Below are 24,928 nucleotides of genomic sequence, written 5' to 3'. Positions count from 1 at the left end.
GATATATTCTTGAATGGTAAACAAAAACAATGATTGACATATATGAGTTTGTTTTTAAACCACATTTCATTTCGTAAGCAACATTATTAAGATATATTCTTGAATGGTAAACAAAAACAATGATTCACGTGTATGACTTAGTGTGTCTTGTAAACCACATTTCATTTCGTAAGCAACATTATTAAGATATATTCTTGAATGGTAAACAAAAACAATGATCATTGCTCTATTTAGATAAAATCAAATTTCACTCTGGAGGAATTTTCAGCACTCCAGGGTTAACTATTGTAACATGATATACATTTGGTCAAGGGAGAGCAATTATTGAATTGTTATCTTTATGATAATTTGCATAATATTCGCTTTTAATTTTGAAAATAAATCGCGATCACTCCCTGGTGCTGCAAGGTCAGTTACAAAAACTATAGCAAAACAAGGAAGTTCAAAATACACACACAAGGCATTCCTGTAACAGTCTCAACACGTAAAATTTATCACAGTCAGAGAATTAAGCTTTCTTCCTGGAAATAACAAAATTAGGAATTTTTTCTGCAAACTAGGCGGAAGAAAAATATCAGGCCATCTTTACAGGAGGAGAGCATTCAAGGACCTGCAGTGTGAAAACTGAGAGAATCTTGAGAAAACTGTCAGAAATAACATCGTTATTAGCGTCATTAGAGTAAGTGATAAGTATGATATTTCACCATAGTTCAAATCAATCTTTGTTACCATGGTCATGTACGAAGAGACCTCAACACCAGGTTGAAATATTGCTCTTAGCTAATCTAGTAATCCTTATTTTATTTACTGTATTTGAAAGTCAACATACCTTTGCTATGCTATTGATTTTAGTAATTTAATTAGATCTAAATTTGTGTGACCATCAACCTCCATATTAAACAATTTCTGAGCTATGGAGGATCAAGTTGCATACCCCGACACCTCCACAGTCCAACAAACACAAACAAACAATTAATTAAAAAATATTAACTCGCCTTGAAAGTTATTATTAGTAAAACATTCCATGTATTGCTCCACACATACGTAGTATTGTTATATGTAATGATTGAGTTTCGTTTGAATATGTCTAGTAAGTTTTAGACTTAATGTACAATAATATAATTATCCATAGTATGCATACAATACCTTCTTTGCTTTCCAGGTTTCGCGACTGGCAGGTGTATTGGCCAGTTTAGGTGTTACCAAAGGTGACAGGGTGTTGATCTACATGCCAATGATCCCAGAAGCCATCATGGCAATGTTGGCCACTGCTAGGCTGGGCGCCATTCATTCAGTAGTATTCGGCGGTAAGCGCACCAGGTGAACGCTTTAAGCGGTACTTTATATACATGAAGCCGCCAAAGTAGACACTGTTTGATGTTTTTAATACTATTGAAATTCAGATTTTTTATTCATTTTACTTACGTAGCATCCATATTCCCAATATTTTGGCTGCAGTGAGTAGCTTAATTTGTTTCAAAATGTACGTTTTAAATGTTAAGGGAATAGTTCTTTGCCCTGACAATTTTTCCATTCCTATTAGGTTAAAAAACGTTCTTGTATAAAAAAATCTTTTAGACGTTCAAATTATGCTATGCATAAGTATGGAAAACTTTGTACCTGGAGTGATTATGTGTGTCCATCCGTCTTTCAAGAGGTACAAGAACATAAAAGATAGCAAGAAATCGTTTTAACATATGGATTCATTCAAAAGAATAGATTACAGTATAACTTCTCCTTTAACCCACTATTCAAACCAAAACCGGTACAAATCCACTGGAAACTGATAGTCGTTCATACAGACAACATTGAAGTGTTCACTCATGTATGAGAATGTCTTTCAACAACTGGTTGTTTCCTACATGACGACTAGCACTATTAACAATTGCCCTACATCGTAGTTTCCACTGAAGAAGACTCCTTTGCATGTGTACAAAGAGTATTTTATTTCTCTCCGAATAAAAATGGCGCTTTAGAAGCTCAAAGATACATAGTCCTTTGGGACATAGGGATGCCCGTCAAGGGAATAGCACGAATGCCGTTAATACCTTCCATATATCTGATGCCAGTGATTCTGTGGCTGTGTAGCTTAAAGCATTGTTCTGATGCAATTCCGCCGTGTTGGAGTTACCCTCATACAGTATGCGAATTTCGTTGCTATAAGCTAAAACATATTCGTGATAATACGCGGCGTTAATTTGAACATTGTTATCAACGCGACGCATCTTGATTTTTCACGTTAACAAAGTCCAGGCACAACCATGAAACAATGTGGATAACGTTCAGTTTAGTGACGAACAAAACTGCTTCGTCCTTTTACATCGACACTTACGTACGTAATTGCTGGAAGCTTTCCACAGTTGGTCAGATATATCCACGCTTCGTCAATGACGTTTGCAAATTTCCATTGAGCTCTTACCGTATCAACATTCGCAATATTTTCGGACCGCAACTCAACACAAAATACCTTCTAACAGTTGTGGAGGTCTGTCTCAGAGAAAAGTTGCAGAGGATAGACGATAGTAAATTGCAGAATCCGGGATGCTGACGTCATATCACAAATTTACAAAATCAATATGTGATATCGAATATTGCAAATTTTGTGCCCACTATGGAATGAAACCCTACATGGCACTCTCAACGCAATAAGACTTCATAGTTTTGTTGCTGACAGCAGGTTTTCCGTTTCACGACATGGTTTGGTTGTAGCACATGAATATTCGCTTTATAGACCACCATGAGACGTAACTTCTTGTGAATGGGATGGTGAATGGTTGCTTTAGACAGAATGAACCGGGTGTCTGTAGCACGCTATGTCGGTCTGTTCCCGTTAATGTCTTAATTCGGCTTTACACTGGTAGTATCTGTTTCCCTGGAAGCTGTTTCGGCTGTGTCTTAGTCAGTGATAGTCCAGGCGCTGTCACACGGCACATCGTCACATTATGACATCCACAGTGTAGTGTCAGACAGCAAATCATGTTTGTAACAATGTTTAACTATGCTAGAACAACTGAAGAGTGCATCAGAAAGTGCCTTCCAGAATCCAGAATCGGTTTACCGTCAGTGCATTAAACTTCGCTCAACCCGACTACTTTGCTAGTAGATTGATCGCACACTACTGCATCAATAATGCAGCTCTTATGTTTCTGTGCTGCTCCAGCGTCGTATTCCAATATTCATTTCGTTTATATGGAAAACATATCAGGCTGTAAGGGTCTGTCCTGGTTCGTGTTTAGTAATCTTCAAAATAATTCAAAACGTTTTAACACTTTCTTAGCTGGTTTTTAATACTAAACCATAAGAAGCGTACATAATCAACTTTCTGCATATACAACAAGATGTCTACACCTTTATACATACACTCATTTCCTCGACAAGATGTCTACGTACATGTACATTTATTTACGACGTTGCTATAGTAACAACTCTCTTATTTTAGTTACCGATTACAAAATTAATGTCTCGAAATCTCTATATGTCTTTCTTTTCTTTATACACAATACTGCTCAAATAATTCGCCTCTGATCCCTTTCTGTAAGCTGGCACAGATTGCTAATGTTACATACAACGTTATCGTTGTAGATGTCGCTCGGACGGGACTTCCATAATAGTTCTACTATGAAGGAAAGAACCCTGGGTTAAATATCATGAAACATTTACCTTTTGAATAGCCCTCGTATATTTAATATCACCTTTAATACACATATTCTACTTTTCCATTTATATATAATATATTATAACATTACAAATTTTTATATTTGTCAATATATCTCAATATTAATAACGACGAATTATAATTATCATGAATAAGGCTATTCAAAGAAAAATTAAACCTAACTGATAGTTTCCTTCTTGGGTACAAATTAACTATTCCTTCATATACAAACAACATTATTTACAAACAAAGATCTTTCGTAATATTAAATATTAGCAGGGTCAGAAGGCAACAAAACTAGAACATATAAACACATTGATGATTATCATTTAATACATTAATAAACTTTGAAAAATTAAGAGATTCGATATTCATTATTCTTATTCTTTCCATATAATAAGGTGCATCTATTTTATATAAGTCTGTCATTACCTTCATAAGTTTACATTAAAATTATGATCTTTTATTTTTAAATATTTATAATATTCATATAAGTAATTATGAGAGAACTTTGCAAAAGACATGAAACACAAATTGACATTTCCTCAGTTAATACTATAAAAGGAAATTGCAACAAAACTATAAGGAACAAATTCAATAATATTTTCAGTTGACTGCCATAAATTAACTTCGTCAATACTCCGTAAAAGATTTGCTTTTTACATATTTAACAAGATATTTCATAATTACATATGCTTTCAACGTACATTTTAATAATAAATCGACTGAAGAACATATTAACCATAGACGTAAGCAAAGGTCAATTTAATACAAATCCATGGGACGCCTTTTGGATAGTTCAAGTTATACGTTCGAAGGGTTCATTTAAGCAAAATTGTATAGCACAATCTTGTGTACGTGCTTGTCTTTCATAGGATGATACCATATTTTGATTCCTATTTACAAAATTCCTGCCATCTGCAAATTGATTTTGTGAAGATCGGCGGTAACTATTACTCGTACTGAAATTCCTGTTGTTATTTCTAAAATTCCTAGCTCCATTTCTATAATTAGGTTGCGTTTGATTTCCGGTACCATTATAACTACTCATTCTATTATTGAAACTACGAACATTAGAATCATTTTCAGGTTGTATATCTACATTACGAGCAGAAGCATATTGTATTTGATTACGTACATAATTACCCTGACCTCTATCCTTCATTTTATTGCTATTCTGTATTGCAGACTGACTCTCATAACTCTGAATGAGCATAACTAAATGGTTGAAGTTAATGCACTGTGCCGACATTAACAACTGTTGTAGTCTAAATGGCAATAAGATCCTAATGGAAGCTATAATTCGGGATTCCGGATGGTTTGGATTTAATGATCTTAACTCATGATATGTAGATACTACAAATTCAGTAATACTCCGGTGTAATTTTGGATTGTAATGCTTCGTTCGCAATACGGCATCTCTATCCGCTACCATAAAATCGTTTTCATAATTTGATAGAAGAGCATTTTTAAAATCTGAATATGTATGAAGACTACTTCTAATAGCTTTAAACCACGTTAAGCAGGGTGGTAACAAGATGTGCGGTAATAATTTTAAAAACTGAGACTCATCTACACCCATGAGCTTACATTCATCCTGAAATTTTTCGAGAAATGACCTAGCGGGTATATCTTCTGGCACGCCACTAAATTTTGTAAGCGACTTAACTTCGCTGAATCGCAACTGTTTACCTGTGTTCGTCTTCATACCTCTACTGGAGATGTGTTTGCGTTTGGATATTTGCCTCACTCTTCCTTCTCTTTCACTACTCTCTGCACCACTCGAAGATCCATCAAGTTCTAAAGTTGTTCTGGGAGGACGATCAGGTACCCAACCTGTGGCTGTAGGATGATTCGTGCATTCGTTATTCTGAAATGGAGTTCCGGGAATACATCTTTCCTTGATGAAATTTACTTCGTCTCGCAGTAATTTAATATGATTTTCATGGGCATTAATCGTTGATTCTAGAACATCCATTGACTCTTGAATTTCTGTGTTCCTTTGTACTACTTTTTCCATTTTCTCATCGTACTTCTCAAATTTTTCCACTACATGTTGGTTCATCTGATTTAATTGATGTTGAACACGATCCCATCTGTCTTCATTGCATTGATTCAACTTCGCTATTTTTTCGTCAAAATCATTAGCTAACTGTATTATCTTCTGGTCCAATTTTTCTTCAAACTGTTGAATTTTCTCTGACTGGTTCCTTATTTGCTCAGACTGGTCCCTCGTTTGTTGGGCTAACTCATCACCTTTTCGTATTTGATCCTTAATTTGCTCAGACTGGTTTCTTATTTGTTGGGCCAAGTCTTTTAAAATGTCTGTCAAATTTTCACTAGGAGTCAATTCAGGATACACACTCTGTTCACCACTTATATTATTACTTGTTGTACTCATGGCCATATTTCGATGAATTACTTTTCCACTTCTCAATATGGTAATACTAAGATCGCGTTGAAAGCTTGCCGTTTTTACTATCCTTCAAAACGACACCTATATAATTCCCGGTGGTGAGGCACCAATTTGTAAGGGTCTGTCCTGGTTCGTGTTTAGTAATCTTCAAAATAATTCAAAACGTTTTAACACTTTCTTAGCTGGTTTTTAATACTAAACCATGAGAAGCGTACATAATCAACTTTCTGCATATACAACAAGATGTCTACACCTTTATACATACACTCATTTCCTCGACAAGATGTCTACGTACATGTACATTTATTTACGACGTTGCTATAGTAACAACTCTCTTTTATTAGTTACCGATTACTAAAATAATGTCTCGAAATCTCTATATGTCTTTCTTTTCTTTATACATAATACTGCTCAAATAATTCGCCTCTGATCCCTTTTTGTAAGCTGGCACAGATTGCTAATGTTATATACAACGTTATCGTTGTAAGGCTTTATACAATATTAGTCTATATAAAGCAGAAGCAATAACAGGGAGCGAGAAACATTTTTTGACATCGATTCAGAATTTGAGAAATAGAATCCATCTAAACACATATTCTTCTGTGGAAACCGCAAGTGGTAGAAATCTTGGTCACTTTGTCGAAATTCTCGTTCTACAACCAAAGTAACGTGTGTCTAAAAAAACTCACAAACTTTTAAAATTATACATGTGTCAGTAGTAAACGATTAACTCTTTACGCTGAACTCAATCAGCTGTATTCAGAGACGTCTTTAATTGTGATTTGAGTCGTACTAACGTAAGACCTTTATCAGTGCATGAATTTAACTTCTGTATTTAAAAGCACGTTGGCTATGTTATTCACGGTTTATATCGAAAAAGGCAGCCACGACTCTTCCACCGGGTTGCCCAAACACATTAGGAAAAAACAAAGTAAGAGAAAATATTAAATAAACATAATAATAGAAATTAGTATGTCGATTAAAATCAATCAGTCTTTGTTTCACTTATTTAGTTGATTTCCACTGAAATATTAATTTCTGTAATTTTATATTTCTTTATTGTTGTTTTAATGTGTTTAGACAATTCTGCGGAAAAGATGTCGCTGGCCTCTTCTCGACATAAATCCTGGATAACATAGTCAATGTGTTTCTAAGTATGGAAGTTAGTATCACGCGTTAGTTAAACTCTTACCACAACGCTAATCACACTTAAAAACGTCTCTGAATACGGTTGAATGAGTTTGATAATTGTTTTTGCTTGCTTCAAACGAAATGCATGGTTACTTTCAATTATCCAGAACGGTACGAAAAAACAGCTAAAGCCAAGTACACGTGATCCAAGCGTACTATGCACCTGTCGAAATTTAATATAAGATATGGACCACCGCGCAAAATTTTCTCGCTCTCACGTCTTAAATTGAATTTGTTATGCTGCATAATTTCAGAATCGAACATGTATTTACGAAATACTTGTATGAACAAAATTAAAGTAATCACTTTCAGAAAACTGTCCGAAGAAAACCTCACCAGCAAATTACCCCTTGTGAATTTTTCATAAGAAATTATAGCTTATGCCATGATATAGAGTTTTAGAAAAAATGTGAAATTAGAATAAAACCAAGTGTACCATTTTTCAGAAAATTGTCAAAATATAACAATAAACTCCCCGTTCTGAACTTTCTCGTATAAAATTATTTATGTCATATTATCAGATTGTTAATTAAATATGTATTCATAAAATAAAAGCAAAAGCAACTGAACAGTTTTTATGCAAATCGCCCGAAGGAAACACCCTCGAAAGTAAACCACCCCTTTTAAACTTTTGTATTCGAAATAATTTATGTCATACTGTAAGATTGTTGATGATTTATTTATTTTTTAAAAAATAAATAAATCTAGTAAATAGTTTTTGGAAAAATTTTCCGAAAATTTTCATTCTTAAGAATAAATTACCTCTTGTGAACTTTTTCACGAAAATCAATTTATGTTATATTGTCAGATTTTTAGAGAAAATTAATTTATGAAATAAGAAGTGAATCAACTGAACAATACCTGAGAAAATCGCCCGAAAAAAAGTCTACCCAAGAGTAAAGTACCCGTGTAGACTTCCTCATAGCTAATGAATTTGTCTATATTATAACGTTACGTTTATTTATGAAATACGAACGAAATTGCCTGAGCAGTGTTTAAGAAAAATCGTGCGAAAAAAACTCACCCTTCATAGTAAATTACCTCTTGCAAATTTAAAAATGAAGAACTACTTACATAACAATTGTGGATGTGTTAACGGAACATTAGTTTATAAAATACGTGATAAGTTGCTTAAGTTGCTGGTGAAAATCGTCTCTAAAGATCTCATCTCCAAGATTAAACTAGCTATACTGAACTTCTCCCAGAGGAGCGACTTATATTATAGGGATATTAATGAAATAGTGGCTTATGAAAATAAACATAGTTGTTAGTGTAGTTTTCCAGAAAATCACATTCTTTCACACTCTACTAAACTATCCTTATTACTGGAGGTAGGAAGAGAATGAGAAAGAAATCAAATATTGTAAAATCATATAAAAAGCTTTACTTTAAAATTCAGGTCTGGATACGTTGAATGGTGTGACATCTTGGCGAGTATACATCACAACGAACAGACGGACTGATATCGAATAATCACTTTTTTGGTATGGGGTCATGAAATATTCCAATCCGTTGAAATCTCAACTTGGATTGTTTTTACAATTACACAACTTTTTTCTCCTATGCTATCTCGAAAGTAAAAAAAGAGCGTCAAGGTTATACTGCTATTACCAGATAATTTATGTAACTGTGTTAGAATAATTAAAAATCTGCAGTGTCATAGAAACGTACTGATTCTTAGTGTTTGTGTTAAAAAGTTCACATACTACAAACATTTATAATTATGTTAAAGATCATTGATTTTTTTTTTTTTAGGCTTCATAAGGTCAAGTCTTTCACATACATATTGAGCACTGCTTTGTTTCGCTGTTCAAATGTTAATTTCATTTCTGTTGTTTTGTAACGCACATTCTCTTATGCATGTTTAAAATGACATTCTGTATGTATTGTTTATGATGCATAAAATGTTGCAGATTGTACATACTCTATAGCGCGATGGCTCAATGGTAGAGCGCTCATCTCTTGTGCTAGGGGTCTCTGGTTCTATCCCAACTCCGAGAGTTTCATCAATTAATTCGTGTCCGTGGATTTTCCCGGGTTTTCCTGTTCATCATCACATTCTTATTTCATAATCATTCCCTTTCGTTAGGATTAGGAATTAGATTTTTGGGCTTTCGGCACCTATGTCAATGTTAGCCCGTCACGTATAAGGAATGACGTTGATCATACTACCCGAAGAAAGCAAAGGAAGAAAGGATTGAGGAAGGAAGGAAGCGGCCTCGGATCTATATGTTAGGTACCATCTCGGCATTTGCCTGGTGTGAATGGGAAAAACTCAGGAAAATCTCACTTAGAATGGCTAACCTAAAAAAGCTTTTGCACTTTTTCGATTGAGTGTCCCCACCGGGAATCGAGCCCATCTCTCTCAATAATCATCGTTTCCCTTAGACTAAAAGGCAAAAATAACGTGGACCTTAAAACTAGAAATTTCATTTACTGTTCGATTTATTTATTTACTTAAACATATTTCTGGGTATTGCCGGCATCTATGGGCTTAACCCCGTCACGTATGACTGATGACGTCCCTTGACAAGCTACTACTTAGGGAAGTGAGAAGAAAGGGAGGAAGCTTTTAACCTTTCGACATTTTTCCATTATACAAACTTTCCTTTTAATAGGCTTAAATACGATTTAAACTAGACCTATTCACTTAGTAAGACAATACGTTAATTGTAAAAACTATTATAAACGTGTAAGAGTTTCGCAACTATCTACTTGGCTTCATCAGACACTATGATATATTCCGACTCTATCCCTGAGATATTGTGCTCATTACTGTACTAACAAGGGAGGATCACGAAGTGGTTCCGCTGAGATCCGAACGAGACAATTGTGTTTGCATTTGATATATTATAACTAGACGAATATCAAAGTTATACGTGCCACCGGGCAGAATGTCGTGAGTTACAACATAGTTTCTAATGTAAAAGCTACAAAGCTGGCAGAATAGTTTGAACCGAGTCATTTGTTCGGAAACGGTTGGGTAAATGGAAAGCTCGGCGAACACGTATCCCATCATTTTCAAGGACACACTTTTTGGGATAAAAAAAAATGTTTGCCCCAGGGTTCCTCGCAAGGTCCCAGACGGGCTCCAACTCAAAATTTTCAAGTGATGGACAAACACCGTGCTCGTGGGTTTTCTCGGAGTTCTCCCGTTTCCTTCCACCATTTCACTCATCATCACCGTCTCCTTTAGCCTAATCGGCATAACCGTGGGACGTAAAACAAAGACTTCATTTCATTTCACTTCATTTCAAAATTTTCAAATGGCAAGGGGATTAAGTAGCACATCGTTTGAAAGCTGTTATAAAATGAAAGAAAATGGAGCAAGCCTTGACTCTCTACGACAAACCTGTGCTAAATAGTGGCGGGTCAAAATGTAAACAAAAACTTAATTGAAAAGTCCATGGCCACTCATATAAATCGGAAATGGTGAGACAAATGTGAGAACAGGAAAGGAAACGTGCTATTATTTTCAAAGTACGATTCGAGTTAAAACGGCTTGTCCCAGGGCTTCCACAGGGTCCCAGGTGGGTGCTAACTAAAAAGTTTCAAATGGCAAGAGGGGTTAAGTAGCACATCGTTTGAAAGCTGTTGTTAAATGAAAGAAGATGAAGAAAGTCTCGACTTTCTGCGACAACAATGTGCAAAATGGCAGCGGGTCAAAATGTAAACAAAAGCTTAATTTAAAATGTATGGCTACCTTGAATCCAAGATGCCAGCTTAAAACCTATGTCATTTATAACAATACAAATCTAAATCTCTATTTTTCTCTATTATGTATTTAGAAACAATAGGAATACTAAAGAACAATTGAATTTCAATTCACTTCAACTATTATTTCATTCCGTAACAACACATATATGTTTTGTTCCTAATGCACGTTCGTTACGATTCTCTCGATATCATTTACATGAATATAACGAATATGCGATGAACACACAAATCTGACCTCACTTGCTGCACCAGTCAAGTACGGTTCTATTGTAACGTATTCGTGGTTACATTTCTATGCCATTCGTTGGTTTGATCCCAATATTTCAAGCAATACCAAATATACAAAATGACATTCATTACAAGATTGGCGAGCAGCACCAAACTAGGTGTTAATCATTTCAGTGCATCGAGCTGCGCAAACTTTGTTGGTTTGTCACAATATTCCAAGAAATAGCATATTTATATACAAACTCATTTTTCACGCTGGCAGCCATATTGGATTACATATGATACTCGATATTTTATGGATATGTGCTATTAACCATAAACGTAAATACCACATTTCGCTTCTGTAACACCAGTGATTTGAGCTGGACATCCGTTCGATATATAGTGCTGCATTTTGAACTTAAGATGTCGCGTTTTTGAACATTTCGCATCTTTTCGTCCCCTACTGATCAACATTCATGTCAAATTTGGTTTTCCTAGCTTCAGCAGTTTGGTATGCCTATCCTTTCGATATAGGTTTTAATCGGCCATCTTGGATTCAAGGTGGCCATAGATTTTCAATTAAACTTTTGTTTACATTTTGACCCGCCGCCATTTTGCACAGGGTTGTAGAAAGTCGAGACTTGCTCCATCTTCTTTCACTTAACAACAGCTTTCAAACGATGTGCTGGTTAACCCCTCTTGCCATTTGAAACTTTTTAGTTGGCCCCCACCTGGGACCCTGGGACAAGACGTTTTAACTTAAATCGTTTTACTTTGAAAATAATACCACACTTTCTTTCCTGCTTTCACATTTGTCTCCTGGTTTCCGATTGCCATGGACTTTTGAATTAAGCTTTTGTTTACTTTTGGCCCGCCGCCGTTTTGCACAGGGTTGTCGTAGAAAGTTGAGACTTGCTCCATCTTCTTTCATTTAACAGCAGCTTTAAGCAAACGATGTGCTACTTAACTCCCCTTGCCATTTGAAAATTTTGAGTTGGATCCCATATGGGACCCTGCGGGAGACCCTGGGACAAAATGTTTTATCCCAAAAAAGTGTGTCCTTGAAAATGATGGAATACGTGTTCACCGAGTTTTCCATTTACCCAACCGCTTCCGAACAAATGACTCGCTTCAAACTATTCTGCCAGATAACTTTTTGTAGCTTTTACCTTACAAAATATGTTGTAACTCACGATATCCTGCCCGGTGGCACATATAACTTCGGGATTCGTCTAGCTATAACATATCAAATGCAAATACAATTGTCTCGTTCGGATCTCAGCGGAGCAACTTCGTGACCCTCCCTTGTAAGTGCAAAAGGGTATTGATCATACGCATTGGACATGTCAAATAGCAATATACTTTTAGTAACAGATGCAATGTAATTACTGCTGTCTAACGGTTAGAGAGTGATAATTAGTGGAAACTTTGTCAAATATCGGTTATAATATTCTTTATATTTGGAGGGAGAAAGTCGTGTACAACTTTTCTTTTTTACTTATTTCCCCATAAACAATGGATAATCTTTTACACTTACCAGTATTCGTTAGCAAAAACACGAAAAAGAGTATGGCAAATAATCAATCTCTTCGACAAACTTATTTTTAACAAACTGTCCGCTAAAGAAATCTAATTCTTACTGTTTATGACCAGGAAATTGGTACGGTTGAAGAAACACAAAAGTATAATCGGAAAGTTCTGTCTCCGATTTAAAATCCTTTTACTGATTACACACTTATATTATTCTAACAAATTATTTACATATTCTTCTAATGTTTTATTGTGGTAACATTCCTCAGACACAGCATAATTACCATTATGGCCACATTTGGTAAAAAAAGATCAACATAAAAAAATATTCTCATTCCTAGATCAACAATTTGTTGGTGATTTCTATACTTATTTGGTATACTAGTGCTACCAGTAGATTCATTGCAAGCGAGTGAGTGTAAGGAATTTCGTTAATTTGAGTCCTGGAAGCACCGGCTATTAGCCTTATTGTAACAGGGACAAAGAGTATCGTTGCTGATGTTCCCATTAAACTCCTAGTTGAGCCCTACAACAAAAAGGGAGGATTAAGAAGTACTCTGTTTTTTAATGTAGACCTAGAATTGTCTCATGAGAACTATTCATTTTAGAATCTTTACTTTGTAAACACCAGACAAAATATTTATTACTGTATTATATCTCGCATGAAGTCCGTTGCCGAGTAGCAGATCAAACTCTTCAGCAACAATAACATAGAATTTTAAGAATTATTGTTGGCCAGATTCGGTATATAGTCTGACACTTTATTAATGGAGCCTCGAGAATTTCGTAATCCAGTAGGTCGTAAGTCAATAGTTTCCATTTGAAATCCACATTGTGTTGTTAATTGATCAAACTACTTTTCTTTTTCGAAATTTCAAAATGAAATAAAATTTATCTCTCATTTTTATGTTCCACGGTTATACCAGCTATGCTAAAGGAGACGATGATGATGAGAAATGAACGAAATGGTGGAATGAAGAAAGTGGGAGGAAATGGGAAAACCCCGAGAAAATCCACGACGATGTTTGTCCACCTCAAAGCCTACTTAGCGCGAGCTGGGATCAAACCAGGAACCCCACGCACCAGAGGTGAACGCTTTACCACTCAGCCACTGTACCCCTCTTTCGAAATTTAATGCAGATTCCGTATCTGTTAAACAGTTGACAACTCTTTCTTTAATATAAATTGGAATTAACAAATACCGGCACTAACAAATTTGTTGTTGATTCCAGATAAAATTTAACAACAAAAAGAATATGAAAATGGCAATTGATTGTTAAAGGTTATTTGCTTTGCTGAGTACTTTCATAAAGATGGCTGTTTTTCTTAGAAGGCATTTAACAAAGTATGAACAAGAGTCTATGAAGCCAGGACACTCCAGTGTTCGATGTAGCACTATATTCAAACCAAAAGGATTATTTTTCTTCAAGCATAACTAATATACAGAACTACACGAATGCATGAAATGGCGGTTAGTTTAACGTTAAAAGAAATCTTCTATTCCATATGGCAGAGTAAGAAGACTCCGATAAAAATATTAAAGATATGTATTAACAAATGCTTAATTATTATACCCGAAGTCTTACTCATATTTGAAACTTGTGCACAATGCTGGATACCGTCTACCATACATATAAACCAAATTATGTAAGACAAGAACAAATATTCGAACATGTTTCAGACTACCAACAGTTACTATATAATTAAGAAATACCCAAATCATTAAATTTTGCTCCGAAAGTTGTATTCAGAAATAGTTTTAAAGGTTACTTTCATAGACCGAAATATAATTTAGACATAACAGAAACGTCTAACTATCAATTTACAAATATATAACACATCTTAGGTCTAATTCTTACATACTTTCTCTTTGCAATAAAATCGAGGATATTCGCAAACGGATCACGAGAAAGATGACGTTATTTGGTCTACTGTTGACATCAATAAGCTATTTACTGACAAGTAATCTAACTGAATTCCACGTAACTCTCCCATTGGAAGATATGGAACTACTTGTAATTCTGCTCCATACCACAGTTTTTATACAATTTTATATTATCAAATTTGGTCACGCAACAAAATGCAAATTTTAAGAATGGCTGTATAAATTAGAATATATAACTTTATAATAACATTATAGAATTTAATAGCTAATCTTCAAGATATTTTTATTATTTTTACTTACTTCAGGATTTGCAGCCCGTGAACTTTGTGCACGAATAGAGCACGCCGACCCAAAAGTCATTATAGCTGCTAGTTGCGGAGTGGAACCCAATAAAATAGTCAAGTAAGTTGTGTAAAATTAACACAAGTATGTATTGTTCCTTTGTAATACTTATAAATTATTATTTGAACTTTATAACATTTTAATCCAACATAAAGAATAATATTTATTTATAAAGTTCTTTACAACTTTCGTAGTATGTGGAAGTTTACTCACAAGGAAAGGACATGAACCTATCATCCGGACATCCGAATCAAATTTAATCCATTAGATAAACATAACAAAATTATGTTCATGTACAAAAAATTAGGTGTCATGGACAACGGAGTAAGTCCCTGGGGCCCATTAACCCTGTTAGTATAAAGAAAATCGTAGATTCGCAGTGAAATAACTATTGCATCATCACTGTTCATTGGAAAGTCATCATTCCTTCTCTTCAGCATAAAACAAGCTTTTCAAAAGTGCTATGTATTGGGGCTATTAACGTACTTGAACAGGGAAAATTGGGAGAATGTAGAGAAAATTCCCTCCAGAAATCCCTCACATCAACTTTGGACCCCTCTGGAGTGGCCCTGAGTAAAAGTACACAATGCAAGTGTATCTCGAAAAATACTATAGGGGATAAGAAATGTGTGCTAAGTTTTAAACTGATAAACAGAATAAGTATGAGGGGAAATTGAGTATTGGCATACAAGCTTTTCCCTCATATCTGTCCCGTCTATCAATACAAAACTTGGGACACACATTTCTTATCTCCTATAGTATATTTCGAGATATATTTGGATTGTATGCTTTTACCCGGGACTACTCCAGAAGGGGCCAAAGTTGATAGCAGGGATTTCTGGAGGTAATTTTCCCGACATTATTCCAATTTTCCCTCTTCAAGTGTTTTATGGTCTCCAATACATTACACCTCTGGAAAGCTTGTTTCATAGTGAAGAGAATGAACTATAAACCATGACTTTCCAATGAACAATGTTGCTGGAATAGCTATTTCAGTGCGAGTCTACGATTTTTTTATATACTAACACGGTTAATGGGACCCAGGGACCTACTCTGTTGTATATGGCACCTAATTTTTTGTACATGAACATATTTTTATTATGTTTATCGAATGGACTATTCGGATGTCCGGATGACAGGTTCTTATCTGTTCCTTATCAGAATATCTAATATATAGGAAGCTTATGCATTCAAAAGTTTTAGAATGAAAACTAGGCTAAGCGATTTCTGGAAAACGTTTTGTTACCCAGTCTTACCTTCTGATATTCATTGAGTTGTGCTAATGCTGTGCTACTCTTAGACGTGGGTAAATAAAGAAGAAGCTAGTTAATTTATGATTTATTGGAGCACTTATTTAGATCCCTTAAAATGTTTCAATCTTTATGCTGTTAAAATTGAATGACAAAATTGTGAATATTAATTTGATCAAAGTGTAAGTTTTCCTACTCATAATTTTTTTTTCAATGATTGTGACACCTCTGTATCTATGTACATAGTCCATGCATATATGGTTATTAATTGCACTAAACATAAATGTCCGTTCTTTCAAATCGGACTGTATGGATTGGATTCAATAAGTATTAGATAATTAACAAATAAACAGATCATATCATCTGATCAGATCTTGGTAGTATAAGTGTTAGAATTAATTTGCCACAGTTTCTTCAGTTTATAACTATGGAGAAATGCATTTTATGATCCATATCTTGATTATTGAAACTTTCTGAACTACTCGCTCAAACACTTGCCATTTACATGAGGAGAATACAGTAAAATATTTACGGATCACACATTATTCTGATTTTTGATTCAGAATATTCGTTGATTTAAGTTGGATTAAGTGTACTTAAAAAGCTCGACTTATAAAATCAACTCTAAATGATTTTTCTCAACATCTCATCTTAGCTAAATTATTTTCTCGTCCTCGAAACCGTCAATTTTACAGTTTCATGAAACTTGCTAGACAAAATTCATTCCACTTAATGAAAAATGTCCATCTACTAAAATAAATCTCCCACAGGTTGTTCCAAATATTTCTCTAGTACTGAAAGTAAATAAGTCACTTTCTCGCAAACGATTAATGGCATATTCATTACTTACATGAAAATCCTTAGGTACTTAACATGAATTTCCCGGAATTAGCTTTTGAATGTCATTTTTCCAAACTCGAGATCTAACTAGAACTTCTTTTGCAGTAGGCAAAGAAGAATTATTTTAAACCTTCTCAGAAAAAAAAATCAAGAATTAGTCCATAAATGTCATTCATTCTGAAGTTCAGATCTGACAAACCAACTTGTCTTTCCCAAAATGATCGTTTAAAAGAAACCATGATAATCTATAGTGAAAACAAGAAGATTCACAATTTTACTTTAGCTAATACTTTTGTGTACCTTGCCTTTTGTCATTCACTTTGAATTAGTGTTCTCGAGTAACATAATCTTATTCTCAAGACTCTAAACACAATTTTTCATATCGTTACATTTATCTGTTCAAAAGTTGTAAGCCTTATTGTGCTGTTCAATTCCACAATTAAAAGTTCAGTCTTTCAATTTTCAAATCCCTAGGATAGAGTTACCAAACTGTTAATTGTGGTGTCTGTCACACCTTGACTGGCTTAAGAGACGCCGCGAAATATTTAAGAAATTTCACTTAAATGACATTGAGCCTTGGAAATGTAAGTATGATGACAATTTGTATTTTGGATTTCCATCAACAGTTGTCAAAGGTTTGACATGGTTCCTAAATACGTGTTTATGTATACTGTTTACGTATTTTCTGACTAGGGATGCAGTTTAAAAAATTATGGTATTCTATAGACAATGTGATCCAATAAAATGTGAGAAACTTTCCCTAAGAAATTGTTTTAAACACTTTCTTAACAAGCAGCTAAGAACTAATATTAGTATCCCTGCTAGCTTTAATCTCATTCCACCATACACAGCAAACAATGAGGTGTTGAAACAACACAAAATGACTACCACTTTAGCGTGTTACTTGTGTGTCAATTCAACACCAAACACATCGTCTTCAGAGCATATCAGAAATACCAAGTTACTGGATGTGAGTATTTGCATTGTTTTTTAGTTTGGTATGAGTAAAGCTTTGTGAAATATATTTCGCATTTGTGGCAAGTAACTAATAACATTCTATGCTTTCTGTAATCAGTCACAATAATATTGTTGTAAACTTGTGAATCATCTGATAACAGTTACACAGATAGCAGTGTTTCCATCTATTTTCTTTATCTGTTATTCTTGTGTCTTAGCACGTATGAACAGAAGATGGCAGGACTGTTGCCTATAAAACTTGTCAGACGATTCACAGGTTTACAACAATATTATTGTGATCGATTACAGAAAACATAGAACATTATTCGTTACTTTGCATACGCGTCAAACGCGTATATTTCGCAAAGCGTATATTTCGCGTATATTTCGCAAAGCTCTGCTCATATTAAAAGATAAATACCAATGCAAAATCTCTCAGGTAGTAACGAGTTATTTCTGATATGCTTGGAAGGCGATGTGTTTGGTGCTGAATTAACACACAAGTAACACGCTAAAGTGGTAGTCATTTTGTGTTGTTTCAATACCTCATTTTTTACAGTGAAGGATTCAGTAGATATAGTGGTAAGTCAATGGTATTTTGCGTTTAATCTATGTGTGGTATATAAGTACGTTTTTGTCATACTTCTTTGTCATTAAGTTATTGGTGATATTTATGTTTCTTTATCTTCTCTTTTAAGGTATAAACTTATACTGAACGAAGCTATTGCCAAATCTACAGCAAAGCCACATAAGTGCATAATTTTCCAGAGACGAAACGTGGAATCAGCGGACTTGGATCCCCAATACGATTTAGATTGGGAAGAATCAATTGCAACAACCCAGCCACATCCGTGTGTTCCCGTAGAAGCCAACGAACCTTTGTACATACTTTACACCTCAGGAACAACGGGTAAGTACATACCAAGCGATTTTTTCAATAAATTCTATTTATTTGCACAAAAAGTTAGTAAGTTCCACTTTTCAACACCCAAAAGTTCTGGATATTAGGAAACCTGTCTCGTGGTTATTAGTTTTAATGATTTAAGTATATGTAATATTAAAGTTCTAGTGTGAAGAAAATATGAAATCTACTTAACTTTTAATATTCGAAACTGAAGATCGAGAAACGTGGAAGAAACGTTTCAAGGCCCAAACTTTAAAAAAGTCATTAGTCCCAGGACCTGCTAAAAGGCAGAATACTTAATAATAATAATAATAATAATAATAATAATAATAATAATAATAATAATAATAATAATAATAATACTGGACTGTATTTGATTCATTTGCAACAAATTTAAGTGTTTCTTTGAAAACTATCTTCCTAGCGCAGTTAATGAACATTACAATTGTGTCATGGACAATGATTATAATTTATAGAACAAACAAGAATGATATGAAGTGGGCTGCCTCCGACATGGGTTGGGTGATGAGTTAACTATTAGATTCTACTCTATACGGTTAGAGGTGTGGAGGAAGCAAATCACAGAATGAGGAGAAAGGTTTCAATTGAAACCGTGTAACTACTACAACAGATGAACTTAGAAATATAGTGTGTTCTCAATTCGTTCCCAATTTAAGGCAAGTGACTTACCAATAATGGTAAAATAGTTGTAATGGTGGTAATGATTAGTTTATGTGTTATGAGTCTATAGTGTTTGGATAGTAACTTAATACTTATAAATGCCAAAAATATTTTTTCTAACGTTTTGTTCTTTATTATATAACAAATCAAATGGTGCAATACTTACCAATTTCCTGTTTATATTGCTTAATGGATTTACTACAAATTTAACTGCTTATTCGAGAATATATCTATTGGACACGTAGACTTTTAATAAATCATCGTTGTTTATGTGGTATTTCCCATATTCTCCCAAGTCTCAACAGTTTTGTCCTACGCTGATGATGAGTAATTTTGTCATATGTAAGGTTCTCAGACGTCCTGGTTTTGCCGGGATAGTCCCGGATTTACATAATCTCTCCAAAAATTTTCAAAATTCCAATTGTCTCAGTTTTTCACCAAAACATAATATAATTTGTGCAATATTTTTAAAAAATCCTTACTCATCAACACTCAACTAAACGAATAATCTACTTACTCACTTTCGGTGAGTTTTGACCAAATGATAGCAAATTGATGACTATGAATTTCCTGCAAATTTTCATCATGTTTCCCGGTTTTTAACGTAAATTTCTATAGGTGTGCCAGATTTCTATTCTGAAATATAAAGACCTAGTCATACATTACTTTTTTTCCTGGTATACATTTCCAGAAAACTTAATGGTTGCATAATGTACGTAAATACAAGAATTGCTTTTAAATTCTTGTACCACTTAAACAAAAAAAAAATTCTGGAAAAATCTCTGCTCTTATGTGTTTGATTTCAGGAATAACGTCTAAGTTTTCTTTCCAAGAAGTAGTAAACAACGACACATTTACATGACACTTGTTTCTAATTTCATTTGATTTGTTCATGATAATACGTTGAATATTTCCTGTATATTGATAACTGATTATTAAATATTAATTGTGTTTAGGTGATCCGAAAGGTATTCTTCGTCCAGTTGGTGGACATATTGCGGTAGTATCATGGACAATGAAGATAATTTATGGAATGAACAAGGATGACGTATGGTGGGCAGCCTCCGATATGGGTTGGGTGGTGGGTCACACATACATATGCTACGGTCCTTTAGTCTACGGAATGACATCGGTTATGTATGAAGGAAAGCCAGATAGAACACCAGACGCTGGACAGTATTTCAGGTTAGTTTAAGTAATTTTCGCATTATTTTATAATTTTAAAATATTTCACATATAACTTTAGCCAATAATCTGTAATTTTCATATCAGTATGAAGAAATTAAGTATGATACAATATAGATATTTTCTTGTTTCCCTGATCTAAGAATAATCAGAAATATTTCTTGAAGGTATCATTGTAAAGACAATGGAAAGATATATTATTGCAATTTATATTAATGTATAGCTTATTCTTCATTTGTTATTGCAGATAATCTTTCATTACTTAATTCTTTAGACAAGGTAAGCTTCATTATTAGCCTTATATTATAACTATCAATATCTCTTAACCCAGCAAACATATTTATTTCTTGATTCACAAACTACATGTTGGGATTTGGCAGACTCCAGAGTAGTTGGACGATTTTACGTAAGTTTTTGAAAGAAATTGCCGAAATAAAGCTACGTACTGGAGTATATCTTACTGTAGAAAGATAATGAATAGGCAGTTTTTATAAAACACTTATAAAAATTTCTAGCGTAGGGAAAATTAAATGAAATTATTTTAAATCTCAGTTTAACCTCCCACGATTATGCCCTTTAGGCTAAGGGAGTCGATGATTAATGCAAGTGAACGATGATGGAAGAATTGGTGGAATGAGAAAGTGGAAGGAAACGGGAGTACCCGATAATACCCTAGAACACGATGTTGTCTACCACAAACTTACTTGGCCGGGGATTGAACCAGGGACCCCACGCCCAAAGGTAAGCACTGTACCACTCAGTTACCATGCTCCTTCTAGCGTAAAAGATCGCGAAGTAGACTTATGATTGGTGCTCGATTCCGAGTAAACTCAGTTTACTCTGGAAGACATATCTAAGAAGACACACTGCTTGTAGGGTTGCCAGGTTTTTTTTTTCTGAGGGAGAGCAAAAATTTACGATTTTTGATGGGGAAAAAGAAAGAGAACGATATTCACAATTGAAATATAACATACATTGTTTCATATAATAACGTAGAATAATTTTGATAGAAAAGTGAGACCATTTTATTCAAAGTAATTGCAGTACAGAAAACACAAGAAGTTTATTACAGTTTACGATTTCACCTTATGTGATTCAGTTCTCACGTTAAGCTGTATTTCCTCATCTTATAAAGCTTCGGTACTGAAAGGGATGCTAAACTCAAATCTAACCAACTAAATGTATTACACAATTTTTTGTCCTTTTACTTGTATTTTACTTTAGACTTTGTATCTCTTAACTGTTCCACATTCTCTTTCTACACGTTCAAAAAGTCCTTGCGAGACATATGAACATTCACAACCACTTGGAGTTGTGCTTTTATTACTTCACAATAGCTTCTGTTCCTCATTCACAACTACTTGGAATTGTGCTTTTATTAATTCACAATAGCTTCTGTTCCTCATTCACAACTACTTGAAGTTGTACTTTTATTACTCCACAATAGCTTCTATTCCTAATATCAATAGAATTTCCTCGTGGCTATGTCGTTAGCGTGGGAGACCCGGGCTCGATTCCCAGTGGGAGTTCATGTGGTTCTGACTCCACATTAAGATGTAGGTCTAGGTCCACGTCTCATGTAGCCTAACTGCTGGACGGTACGATAAACTCAAATCTAATTCAAATCCTGATATCGGTATATCAGAACTGATCGACACTGCAATAGCTATGATCGAGACGGTGTTCACAGACGGAAGCTAAGATGCTAAAAACCAACTATTCTTAAACATAAGGTTGATGTACGGTTAGAAAGAAGAAAAAAATACTTCGTTACATTTTCCCTTCTCAATACTAAGTTACATTGCTGGGTGGCGTTGTAACAGTGTGTGAGAAATTAGTTCCTTTATTTAAAAAAAAATCACACTAAGTTAAAAACATTTTAAGTGTTTAGGATAATAACTTATTTTTATTTTATTTTATTTTGGAAAACGGAAGAAATCGACGCCAAAATATGTAAAACTTATGGGGAAAATGTAACATCTGGAGATCCAAGTCACTCGTAATATTGTGGCATAGATTGGAAAAGATTTAACACATATAGACATTATAAGTAATGTTGTCAGAACCTGAGAGCGGGAATTGAAGCCCTGTCCATTATATTCTGGCAAAATTAATTAACAATACAAATTTTCAAGTAGAGTCGGGATTATACAAATCCCAGTGTGTACTTGCAGGATTAATATACGTTTCTATTTGATCAAAATAGATTTCTAGTATTAAATGCTTACACTTTCTTCAAACTAGGGTTATTCAAGATCACAAAGTGAAAGCAATGTTCACAGCGCCAACTGCACTCAGGGTTATACGAAGAGTGGATCCAGAAGTTTGTGTAGGAAAACAGTATTCTACTAAGTCGTAAGTAAAGGTTCTTTTCTCTGTATTGAATAGTATTATATCGTGTTAGCACAGGCGTGCGCAACGTGGGTGCCATGGGTGCCTTGGCACCCCCATTAGACAAACATTTATGTACAATTATTACAAACTGAGAAGAGATTACGTGTAAATTATTACCCGTCTGCATGTGTGCCATGCGTCGCCGACGCAGCGTCGGATGCAATGATGCTATCTTTTCTTAGGGGAAAAGGGGGGGAGGACGACATTCCATATGGTGGTACTTTAGATCTGGCACCCACATTCCCAATGTCCTGCGCACGCTAGTGCGTGTTAGGTACTAAATTCGTTGAATATATGTACAACAGACATTAAATTAAAGTTTAATATTAGCGTCTCTTGATCGAGCTGAACAAAAAGGAATAGTACTGAAGTCATTTTTGAGATATTACATTTTTAAATTTAATTTAATGCTTATGGTTTTCAATTTCGTTGTTATTTATTTTCAGTAAATTCAAAGATTTCGCTGTAAATGTTTAAGTATTCAATAACATCCTACGCGATTAAAGGCTGGAATTCTAAATTTATGCTGTATAGATATTTAATCACAGCTTTTCACTGATAACATTATAAAAACTTGGAATTTAAGAGAAGGACTAAATGATTGCAGCGAAAATTAGCGACACCAATTTATAACTAAAGTAAGCAAATTCACTGAGTCTACACCATCTTTAATTTAGGGAATACAGAGTGTTTCAAAATGAATATAAGGCTTTGTAGTATTTATTATAATTAACTTATAATGATAAATAATATATCAAATGAAAGAGCAACCCAAACAGTTTTCTATATGTACGCATGCCTATGCACTGTTTCCTCTGTCTGTCGTTAGAAAGCGCTAGTAGCAAAGACGGAGACCAATGAGCAGAAAGTTTTTGTATTTTACATTTTGCAAAGACTGAATTTGTAGTTACAATTCCGTACAACGTACTTTACCTATTAAGTTCAATTATAATCCATCAAGTGATAATAACATCCGTAGATGGTATCATCAGTTTGAAAACACCGTCTGTCTCTGCAAAGGGAAGAGTACGGGACGACAAGAGTCACTGAACGTGCTGAACGAGTAAGAGTCTTTCATGTGTAGTCCCAAGAAATCAATATGGAAGTCTGGTCGTGAATTAGCAATTCCAGTGACGTCTGTGTGGAGAATTTTAAGGAAATTGAGGACTTTTAGAAAGAAAATCGAAGCAGTTGTCGTAACAATTACTCCAAGGCACACTGATCAAGGTTTGGGAAGAACTGGCCTATCTATTTGATGTGAGCCGTGTGACGAATGGTGCTCACATTGAATACTTGTAGCAGAAACTATTTGAGTTGTTCTTTCATTTGATACATTGTTTATAATTATACGTAAAATGTAATAAAGGCATTTATTCCGAAGTTAGTCGTCCGCCTCGTTTTCGACAGAAAGCGTAATAACAGCTACGAAAATTTAAAAGTCATTAATTTTTAGGACTGCTTTAAAAGGGATATAATAGAGTAGGATAGGATAGAGTAGAGTAAGGTAGGGATAAGTAGGGTAGGGTTAGCTTAGGCATGGGGAAGTTTTGACCCATTTTCTTAAAGTTAATAGAGTGTAATTTCTCGTCTCTGCGTAAGGATACCAACTGAAGCATCTCTATATACCTCAGCTATGTTCTGAATACAAATCCAACCATGCGGTAACCTTGCGAAAAGTAGTTCCCTCCGCTTGCGAAATAATTTCATGTTTATATTCGCGTATTGAAAAAAAATAAACACAACTTCCGCTCTCCATACATATTATTAATCA

General features: G+C 34.5%; 1 protein-coding gene across 1 annotated transcript in view; it reads left to right on the top strand.

The window, feature by feature from the left end:
* Positions 1-24,928, top strand: part of LOC145681043 (acyl-CoA synthetase short-chain family member 3, mitochondrial) — a 204,888-nt gene that overhangs the window by 150,424 nt on the left and 29,536 nt on the right. The window contains exons 4-8 of the mRNA XM_081752365.1: positions 1,163-1,307; positions 14,910-15,006; positions 18,692-18,903; positions 20,535-20,763; positions 23,008-23,118. Of these exons, the coding sequence (XP_081608491.1) occupies positions 1,163-1,307; positions 14,910-15,006; positions 18,692-18,903; positions 20,535-20,763; positions 23,008-23,118 (794 nt within the window). The remainder of the gene's footprint in view (positions 1-1,162; positions 1,308-14,909; positions 15,007-18,691; positions 18,904-20,534; positions 20,764-23,007; positions 23,119-24,928) is intronic.

This window comes from Thermobia domestica, chromosome 3 (assembly GCF_964235325.1).
Source record: "Thermobia domestica chromosome 3, izTheDome1.hap1.1, whole genome shotgun sequence".
Taxonomy (NCBI): domain Eukaryota; kingdom Metazoa; phylum Arthropoda; class Insecta; order Zygentoma; family Lepismatidae; genus Thermobia; species Thermobia domestica.
Note: the sequence above shows the minus strand (reverse complement) of the source record. Positions and strands in the feature narration are given on the sequence as shown.